We start from the raw sequence: 10875 nt of genomic DNA on the forward strand, positions 1-10875 counted from the left end.
ATGTTATTTTCCACAAATACTTGAGACAATATGCTCAATAGACGACCAGGGCAGACTTCCTTCATCTGACCACATGTGCGTCTCTCTCTCTCTCTTTCTCTTTCTCTTTCACTCTCTCTCTCTCTCTCTGTCTCTCTTTTTTTCTTCTTCATCGTCTTCTCTCTCTCTCTCTTTGTCTCTCCCTCTCTCTTTTCCTAATCTCTCCCACACTTCTGTCCCTGCCTCTCTTCCCCCGCCTGCATTATGCGACCATGGAGTAAAATTCCTTTTCTCTTTTTTTCCCTCTTTCCTTCACGGAGAGGGGTTGGGGGTGGGAGTGAATCTAAATGGGTCACGTGGGATCCCCTGCTAAGTAGGCTGTGACGTCGGCTCCCCCAGTCACTAGAGCCGGAGTCTGTCAGCAGCTGGTTTTTTCCCAGCCCCTCTGCCACCAGAGGAGGAGAGAGAAGAGGAGGGAGAAGGAAGCCCTTCCCTTTGGCCAGCCCCGAACCAAAACAGAGGAGCCGTTTTCCTTTGTGCCACAGTCAAGCTGTTTTGTTTTTTATTCTGTTTCCTCTTTTTTTTTGGTTTCTTCCTTTTAGCTGGGAGGAGAAAAGGGACTAGGCAAATACAACCATCTTTAACATCAGTGCTGAGGCTGCTTTTGCCTGCTGCTAGTTCTGCTGACTGCCTTGCTTGTCTGTCTGGAGAGAGATTAATATCAGATGCGCACCGCACACACACTGGGGAGAGGGGCAGAGAGAGAGAAAGGAAGGATGCTGAAGTTTTTTCCCCTCATTTTCTGCACTTCTTTTTTTAACCCTTATCTGTTTTCCTTGTGGGAAAGACGGCGCGAGGTAGAGAGGGATTGACCATGCTGGCCGAGACGGAGTAGAAGTAGAAGAAGTGCGAGCTCATAGGCAAGCAGGAGGCAATCAAAGCAAAGCGAGCGAGAGCACAGGAAATGATCGCCCCGGAACGAGTGCAGCAGATGGACGAGCTTCTACGCCAAGACTGATGCAGGCAGGACCGAGCCGCTGCTGATGTGTGCCGATGATTAGGGGAGAGGGGAAAAGAGCACATTATCCCAGATTAATCTTTTTTCATTTCCAGCGGTAGTGGCAGAGAGGAGGAGAAGGAGGAGGAGGAGAGGGAGGGGGGCTGGGGAGATGGCGTGCGGACTGTGTCGACAGACGGCTCCAACATCACTTTGACTGCTTGCTACGAATGGAGGTAGGTTTCTTTAGCCCTCTTTCCTTCATGTGTTCCTTGCCTTCATGCTATTCCGTTTTGGCTGTGTGTGTGTGTATCCTCCCACCCCCATCCCAAAAAGAAAGGGTGAAAAAAAAAGAATACCAAGTAGAGCAAATTGTACCAGCGTGGCAAGGAAGACTAGATCAATCCACTTCAATTAGCGTTGTCACCCATCACGTCCGTCTTTCTTAGTGTATTCACTCCTCCGCTTCTGCTGTTGTAGATCAGTTGTTTTCGTCAGCTGCTTTAAGAGTTCATCCTCCAAAGCACACACAGGAAGTGACAGGCGGAAGGGAATCTTATTAAAAGAGAAGTTTGTTTGAAGTGGGCTGGCCACTGCAAAGTAGCATGGGAGCAGCGCTGTGCAAAAAAACAGGGAAAAATATCAAATCAAGCCCCAAATCCACTGTACCTAATCTGGAGCTCTTATCTCCAACCCTTATGCAACGTGATGAGGGCATGTATTAGTGAGGCTGTGTGGCGTGTGAATGTTCCAGGCATCCAGTAAATAAAACAAATCCCATCTATGGCTGAAGAGCTCATGTCAGAGGCTCTGATGACTTGCCCTACTTCCGTCTGGCCCTCGGGCAATAAAAAATGGAGACACCTCGGCCCGCCTTGTGACATTAGTCGACTGCGAGTCTCAGCACGGCTCCCCGAGAGATCATGCGGTTCGTGGCAAAGGGGGAAAATGGATGAGTGTGGAGTTTGTGAGTGCGTCACATTCTGGTTTCATTTCATTTGAAAATCTTCCATAAAAGCTGACCAAATAAGTTGAACAAAACCTGGCAAAAAAAAGTTAATACACTACCGAGACAGTTTTAACCTGCCTCTACCGCATATCCCTGTGTGTACAAAGCAATCAAAGAAATAATCCTCTCAGAACCAAAATTCCTATTTTCCTATAATGCACCATGCCATACAGTATGTGACTGTAGACTCAACAGGCTAAACCTCTGTATAGGTTCACACCCTCAGACACATGGAAAACTTCACCATTCATCACCCAATGCTCCAGAATCCAGTCCAGAATAAACTGGGTGGTCAGTGAAGCCCACTCTCTCTCCCCCGCCTGCACTACTCCCTTGACCAGCTGGACATCTGCTGAAAGTGCTGATGACATATGTACATATGTCCCTCCTCTAAGAGCAGCAGAGGCAGAGCAGTTAGCAACAGTGGTTTCAAAATAGAATTGCCCAGTTTTGATCTCACGGTCACATTTTAGAGGAAATGTCACATGCACTGTTAAGTGAAATATTCAGCTCCTCAGGCACGCATGGAGGATCGGGGTCTGTAGTAAGGCCGTGTCAGGGTGCTCTCACGCGTTGGCGCTGAGAGGGCAGGGGAGCTCGGTGTGTAGCTGTGCTCGAAACCGGCAGCTTGTTGGGGGAAAGAGTGAGTCCTCTCGGAAAGGTTGAGCCACAAAAACCCTGCGCCTGCTACAGATGAGTACGGCAGTTGTCGGTAAACCATTCTTATCCTATTTACATCTCATCCTGTCTCTGTCTAAGATGTCAACATTGTGCATTTTTTAGCCTTCTACACAGGACCCAAAAGACCCAGGGAATTTTAGTGGGAGTATTTCTTATGGGTTTTATTTTTAATGCAAGCATATCATAAAGCACAGGCTTGTACCATTTGCATAGATGATAAATACTGTAGTAATGATAGAAATGAAACAGTAGCTAAATAATGTGGATCAAAGACAGTGCATTAATGGGAACAAGTCTATGGCTCCTGGGTGCATACATGTACTCTCTCTGCGCGTCAATTGCAAAGTAGTCTTCAGGATGAGTTTAACTGCATGACAACAAGGAAGTATCAAGGAAAAGGAAAGGAAAAACACTTCTATTTTCACTTCAATTTTTTTGTTAATAGGAATTGTTTTAATTTTGTTCAAAATTAATATCAGTAGCATGGTCCCACGCCAAAGGGCCTGATTTTCTGCATTGTGCATCCATGTTAAATTTATTGTGACTCCAGGTGTTTCGCTTGCATATGTCTAATGATATCATGTAGCTTCTCTAATTATTGACCGCTGTGGCATCTCCCTGTCTCTTAATTAGACTAAGTATTAAATTGATCCTGGAGGAAGAGACACTGATGCGTGTAGCAGGAGATGGCTAAATGGAGGGGAAACGCATTTGATTGAGAAATATAATCTGATTTTCATGCATGCCACAACGGAAGTGTGTGACCATTTGCAGACATTTTAGACAATAATAAATATAGGCACAGGGAAGGGGGGGGGGGGGCGATGGAGAGAGGTGTGGGGGGTGGGAATGGTTTGTCACATATCTCTGTATACATTCTCCGGGATGTCTGATAATTGGATCTTATGCCGCAGACAACAGAAATCTTTCCGGCTCAGTTCTGAAGAGTATTAACCTTTAAAGCAGAGCCAGCCACAGCTCTTTCCATTTCCCTGTAATTGCTCGTGCTGAAGAAGCACGTTCTGCTGAAAAGGTTACCACGATCGGGTCCAGTCGTCGTCATTTACTTCTGAAGTGAGCGTTTCAGACACATTTGGATGGGAGGGGGGCAAATAGAATTGCCAGTCACTTCAATATTCAATACTCTGTTTTCAGCATTTGATATGCTGTGGAGAGAATAAAACAACAAGCAAACAAAATCTCACAGTGTTTGACTAGAGGGGCAAAAAGCTGGCAACAAATCCTGATAATTGCCACCGTGATTGAGGAAACAACCACACATCTATATTGTTAATTATGCGGCCACGCTTAAAAATATGTCAGAGAAACAAGTGAAAGGTAATCTGAGCCTCAAAGAAGCACAGTGAAACAAACAAGGGTGTGGAGCGTGTGAAAAAGAGGTGCACAAGCTTGTAGCCTCGGAAGGCAGGAAGTGTATGGCTGGCTGGCTCCGAGCCGGGCCTCCTCCGTGGTTCTGTGGCGATAAGTTAAAGGTGGTAGGTGAGAGCTGGGTGAGAGCCGTTATCTCCGAATGCTGGAAGTGGATCCTGCAATGCTGCTTGCTGGACCCTGAAAATTCATTTTGATGGCTGGCGTCTCCTCGGCGGTAGCCAGAGGTTCATGGGGGCTGGATGGGGTGTAGAGAGGCAGGAGGGAGGGGAACGATTGTGTGGGCGGAAGGTAGAAACGGTTGGGGAACCATGCAGGGGTGGGCCACTGGTGGGTGGAGGGCGTTGATGGCAGTTTAGCCTCAGCATCAACACTGAACGACCAGAACACCGTGTTGTGCAAACCTGCAATTTAGATTTCCGCCCAGGGCTCCCGTTGGGTTGGTCACCGTTGCTCACGCTGGTGCTCTGTGTGTTCCTTTCTTCCCTCCTGCACAACTCCCGCACAGCTGTAGCGTTTCACACTCGTTTCATTTCAAAGATCCACTCTGAAGGGTCTGTGAAAGGTGATAAGCAGCGCGTGTGTGTGATGTGTCTGTGTGTGTCTGTCTCTGTGTGTGTGTGCACATCCAAGCACACTAATTACCAAATGCCACAAGAAAGGATGCAGGAGGAAAATTATGTACTTTCCATCAACGTGACGAGAAAATACTGCATATAGTTTCTTAAGTCGAGGCAGCCGCATCCATGACATCAGTGTTAACTAGCACCTTGCTGTACATGCTGAGTGATGGGAACGTCTTTAATTAGACCACTTGTTTCTTTTTTTTTCACGGATTTAATTAAACCCCTGCCGATATAGTCTTAGAGTAACGAAACATCCTCATATCACACTTTGTGATCCATCTTGAGAATACCGATGACAGTTGTGTTTTCTTTTTTTTTCTGTGCCGACAGTCAGCGTTTCCTTCTTCTCCTCCCCAGATAACGAAGACACTCATCTGAGGGTGGAGCGCGCACGAGAGAGAGAGAGAGAGCGAAAAGCGAGCAAGCGAGAGAGAGAGAGCGAGAGAAACGAGCGAGGCAGTAAGGCGGAGGGAGCCAGCGAGACGACTGTCCCTCAGAGGAAGACGCTGTTGCGTGTCCCCCCCGCAGCATGCACGCCTGCCACTCTCCACAGCATCAGCCGCAGCAGCACTTCCTGGCAGTTCTCATGACCAGCGTGTCACTTCCCTCCTAGCTCCACCGGTGGCGGGGGCGGAGAGGAGCGGGAGTGAAAGCGCGGGGGACCGAGGGAGCCCTGAGACCGACCCATCTGCCAGCAGAAATCACCCTCGGGCTGTTTTTTTCGTCGCGATCGCGCATGTTTGACGCGATTGGATGTGACCGCCACGTTTTGCCACAGCGGTCCCTCCGTGCACCATGCAGTGGCGTCGGCGGCAGCACTGCTGCCTGGCCAAGATGACCTGGAGCTGCAAGCGCTCGCTCTTCCGCACCCACGTGGTGGGGCTGCTGTCGCTGGCCTCGCTCTCGGCCACCGTGCTCTTCCTCAGCCAACAGGACTGGCTGCCGGGCCACGCGGGCCTCCGCGAGAACCCCGTCGCCTACACCGTGCAGCAGCAGCAGCAGCAGCAGCAGCACGCTAGCGGCTTCACGCGGCCGCGCAGCGACGGCAACCAGAGCGCGGCGCGCGGCGTCTGGAGAGCGGAGGCGGGTGGGGCCGCGCCCCCCAAGCCCCCCGCCAACCTGAGCAGCCACCCGGCCGCCGAGCCCCTGCCGCTGGCCGCCGAGCTGAGCCTGGAGGACTCGCTGAGCACCAACAGCAGCAGCCTGGGGGGCGAGATGGGCGTGGGCGGCCGGCTAGCCGCGCAGCCGTACCGCTACGTGCTCAACGAGCCGCACAAGTGCCGCGACGGCGCCGCGCCCTTCCTGGTGCTGCTGATCGCCGCCGAGCCGGCCCAGGCCGACGCCCGCCACGCCATCCGCCGCACGTGGGGCAACGAGAGCGCGGCGGAGGCGGCCGGCCTGGGCTTCGTGCGCCTCTTCCTGCTCGGCGCCACCGGCCCGGCCGCGGCCCGCACGCAGAGCGCCATCGAGGACGAGAGCCGGCAGTTCCACGACATCATCCAGCAGGAGTACCTGGACACCTACTACAACCTGACCATCAAGACGCTCATGGGCATGAACTGGGTGGCCACGCACTGCCCGCACGCCAGCTACGTGATGAAGACCGACAGCGACATGTTTGTCAACACCGAGTATCTCATCCAGAAGCTCCTCAAGCCCGACCTGCCGCCCAGGAGGAACTATTTCACCGGCTACCTGATGCGGGGCTACGCGCCCAACCGCAACAAGGACAGCAAGTGGTACATGCCCTCCGAACTCTACTCCAGCGAGCGCTACCCCATCTTCTGCTCGGGCACGGGCTACGTGTTCTCGGGGGACCTGGCGGAGAAGATCTACCAGGCCTCGCTGAGCATCCGCCGGCTGCACCTGGAGGACGTGTACGTGGGCATCTGCCTGGCCAAGCTGCGCATCGACCCCACGCCGCCGCCCAACGAGTTCCTCTTCAACCACTGGCGCGTGTCCTACTCCAGCTGCAAGTACAGCCACCTCATCACCTCGCACCAGTTCCTGCCCAACGAACTTCTCAAGTACTGGAACCACCTGCAGAGCAACAAGCACAACGCATGCGTCAACATGGCCAAGGAGAAGAACGCGCGCTACCGCCACCGGAGGCTGCACTCAGACAAGTTCTTATGATAACTGGCAGCAGGGTCAGGATTGGCGGATGTGACAAAGGTCAAAGGTCAAACACAGAATAGGAAAAAGGTGACATGTTTTTCTCCAAGCTCAGCACCCCACTGAATAGGCAACAGCACAGTGTTTTTGGTATTGTGTACAGTCGACTAAAACTATTTTTTTAATTTGAGACAGATGTTATGTATTGTGAATCTGTAACTCTTTTTAAAAGGGCAGTGTAATACATGTGCAATATTGAGCATGCACAAAAACAAAAGGAAAAAAATGTACATAACTATATACAGTAAATATATATAATATATCTACAATGGTGGTTTTAATCATATCAGGTGCCAACAAGGATATTTGTGGTGAGGCTGTCAATATTTTCCTGGAAATTTTAATTTGGTCTATGCACAGTTATACCACACTGGGTCCAATTTGATTGAGTATACTTGTTTTGGCTTACTACAATGGAATAGTGAAAAAGATAATTGCATGAAATGGGGATATACCCTCTGCAACCACTTCTAGTGTGTGACATTCCAAAAAGCAGGACCCAAGGTTGATTTCTAAACTGCCCAGAACACACCAAATGATCGTCTACCTGAGAAACGACATGGTCAAATCGTTATTATACACAGTATTTAAACACAGAGTGTATTGTTCTATACCAATGCTGTCAGATATATTATATTGAGATTGTATTTTTCAGAGCTTTACATTTGCACTCGGGGAAGTGTGAAGTGAGAATTATTGATTAAATGTATTTCCTCCACTGTTGTTTCCCAGGTTTGCCCTCATTTGAAATGGACAGCGTTTTTACTGCAATGGCACAACGCAGTATTACAGGTGTAACAAAATGTGATGCAACAACACATTAACAGAGAGAGGCACACACACACACACACACACACCATGTACACACAGAAAACAAACTGACCCTGGAACAGTTCCAGCCATGGTTATCCGCAGACGTGGAGTAGTCATTAGCTGTGTATTTGCTCTTCCTCATGAGAGCCTAAATCAAATAACTGAAAAACTCATAAACGCTAATATATCAGTGTGTGTGCACATAGCGGACACAGTTTGTGTTCTGGTGCTGAAATCTCACATTTGTGTCTTTGTTCTCCAGAGCACATGATGCAAGAGTATGCAGTGTTTTCATTTCTGTTTGAGCTTATGTTTTATGCTGAGACAGAGAAGCTCATTATGCTCTTGATTTCCTGGTCATAAAGGCAATACTGAAAATACTTCAAGAACTGGAAAGATTGATACTGCACAATTCTTTAAGCATTCCTAAGCGAGAGTTTATTAGTAGGCTGACCACACTGGTGAGAGACAGTCATCTGTGTTTCTGTATAAGAAACAGGCAATGCAGGCAGAAGTTGTGCTATGTGTTTCTCTCTCAAACTTTTCACCAAAAACCTTTCAGTCCTTATTCAAATAAAAAATGATTTCTCATGGGCCTGATATTTCCAATCCTAGTTTGATCCTATTTGCGAAGACTCCCTGACTAAAATACAAAGAGCAAATTACTGTAATAAGAAGTTTTTTTAAAAGAAATAAAGAAAAAAAGAGCATTAACTGTGTATGCAGGGTAGCTTATTCAGAAGTTCAACACCCAGAAAAAGTGTTTAACAGACTCTTTGTGATTCCTACATGAAATCCCAATTCACTCCCAAATAAATAACAGACTGTGTTGAACAGGGTCAAAGCTTACAATTACATGGCGACTCAGTACATTTGAACAAGGTAATCTAATTAACATGATGGGGCTCAGATCTGAATGGTTTATCTTTTGCTCTCATTACGAGGCTGTCAGTCACGCCTTTTAATTAGCCATATATTTGAGCTGGTGAAGTTGTAGCGATGCATGTGCTTCAGCGTTTATTGGACTCATAAATTACAGACTGCTTTGAAGAGATCCTCACGCACTTTCACACCCCCACATTTGCCCTGTTTGATCTGAATGGTAAACATCAGGCAGAAGGGTTTGGTAAACATGTTGGGTACATGACAAAAGTAAAAACTCTCATGCAAGACGTGAGTGGGTAATTCCACAATCTTCATTAAATTGAATGTCTGTATACAGTATGTGTGGAAGAGTGCGTAGACTTTCACTGTATAAGCTGATACACAAACTCCCATGCGCAATAGAAAAACGACATACTTCAGAAACACACTAAAAAAGAGAAATGAATAGAAACAAAGACCTCTATGAAAAACATTCAGCAGACGGTTTGCACAGAAAGAATGTCAATTCCCTGTGTGGATTGACGGAGTAATTCATTAATTCTCCACCTTGCCGTAAGTATTCAGGCCCACTAAATGAACAAGAGTGCGCATAGCGACGCTGGGCAAAGGGAATATTGGACACAAGGTCTACTCCCATTCATCCCTGCCCTACGCAATCACTGAGAGAGATTAGGGGGGAGGGAGCGACAATAGCAATTCCTCCTCCATCTGAACCAGCAGTCTGGGAAGAATTTTTCCATGAAAAAAAAGAAAGACAAGTGTAGTACAAGACCGAGAAGGAAAGAGGCAAGGAGGTGTGTGTGTGTGTGTGTGTGTGTGTGTGTGTGTGTGTGTGTGTATGTGTGTGCGTATGTGTGAGAGAGTAGGGGTGTGTGTGTGTGTGTGTGTGTGTGTGTGTGTGTGAGTAGGGCATGGGGGTGGGAAAAAAATGGTGGCGGAAATAAGCCCCACGTCGGAGCGAGTGATGAATGAGCAGGAAAGGAGCACTGACTGATCAGCATTGAAAACCTGTGCAGTCATAAACGTGCAAAAAGTGAGCCCCCGGAACACAAGTGATGAGAAGAAGACGGGGAAAAAAAGAAACAAATTGAGATGTCCGCGGTGATGAAGTGTCCACTTCCAGCACTGGCTCAGGCCCTACAGTTCACACCTAGATGAGACCCGGAGATGAAACGGGGAATACTCAGGGGAGCAAGATAAATATCTTGACCTCAGCAAGACCTCCCGGACACTGTGCAGTGGGCTTAAGTGTTTTTTGGAGCCATGTTCCTCATTGTCCCGCAGGATCAATTAGGAGTCACAGGTTTCACTTTGGCACATACCTGCTGTACTAATACCGTCTCAACACCTACACAAGCTTAATAAATTGGTGTTATCTAATTTGGTGCTATTTAATTTTGTTAAACACAATGAAACCTATTGAGAAATGACTGTGCTTTTTTTAGTCAAAGGTGTATTCACAGCAGATACAAAGCAGTGTATACATACTGTAGCAGATGCAGATACTGGCTCTCCTAGCAGCAGACCAGTGTGTGTGCAGCTGCTTTGGTAGAGAGTCCAGTCCCTTCATGGGCATGAAGAGAGGAAGGGGAGGGGAGGGGAGGGGATAGGGCACATACCAAACCTACTGCCAACAGAGGGGCACTGACACCAAACAACACATCCCAATGACCATGCAAATAATAAGAGAGCACATAACACAACAATTAGCTCACTAGGGAGATGTATTTACAATTTTACAATGGATATGTGGAAGATAAATTAACGCCATAAAGCGAACACAGTTAAACAACACCCTCTTAAGTGTTCAAACATGAACATTGATTTTTTTTTTTCTATATCCAGCCTGCTGTCACGATGGTGAGGTAAATCGTTATTCAAACAACCAAGGAAATTACCAAGAGCACACATGGAGAAGCCAGAGTGTACACATTCCCATTCTCTACAGTGCCACGCGGCGCCATTGCCAAGTGTGATCCTACACATGGCCACTGGTCCACCAATCAGGTTGCCATTATCAGGCTGCACACCAGCAGTTGGTGCATTAGCACCAAGTCTCTGGGGCACAAAGATAGGGCACTTTTTTTGGCCTGTTTGAAGCCAGCAGCTATTTTTATAGTGTGATCCGGTAGTGACACCGTTGATTTCACTGTTGAAGTAATGTTGAAGCACACAAATACACTTACTCACATACACACAGACGCCCCCCCCCCGCGCCACACAAACACACACACAAACACACACACCAATAGACAACAACCGCCCCCCCACACACACACACACACACACACACATACAGAGAGGGATACCCACACTACTAC

The 10875-nt window shown here is 48.1% G+C and overlaps 1 protein-coding gene across 2 annotated transcripts; it reads left to right on the forward strand.

The window, feature by feature from the left end:
- Positions 1–387: 387 nt before the first annotated feature.
- Positions 388–7574, forward strand: b3galt2 (UDP-Gal:betaGlcNAc beta 1,3-galactosyltransferase, polypeptide 2). 2 transcript variants are annotated; one of them, XM_062555810.1, is made up of 2 exons: positions 388–1212; positions 5039–7574. In XM_062555810.1, exon 2 carries the CDS (start codon positions 5477–5479, stop codon positions 6815–6817), a length of 1341 nt encoding a protein of 446 aa, XP_062411794.1. In that variant the 5' UTR covers positions 388–1212; positions 5039–5476; the 3' UTR covers positions 6818–7574. The 2 variants fall into 2 exon arrangements, with proteins under 2 accessions (XP_062411794.1, XP_062411795.1); XM_062555811.1 differs by lacking the exon at positions 388–1212 and adding an exon at positions 2509–2697.
- Positions 7575–10875: the final 3301 nt, after the last annotated feature.

The sequence above is a fragment of the Sardina pilchardus genome, chromosome 15, assembly GCF_963854185.1.
Source record: "Sardina pilchardus chromosome 15, fSarPil1.1, whole genome shotgun sequence".
NCBI lineage: Eukaryota > Metazoa > Chordata > Actinopteri > Clupeiformes > Clupeidae > Sardina > Sardina pilchardus.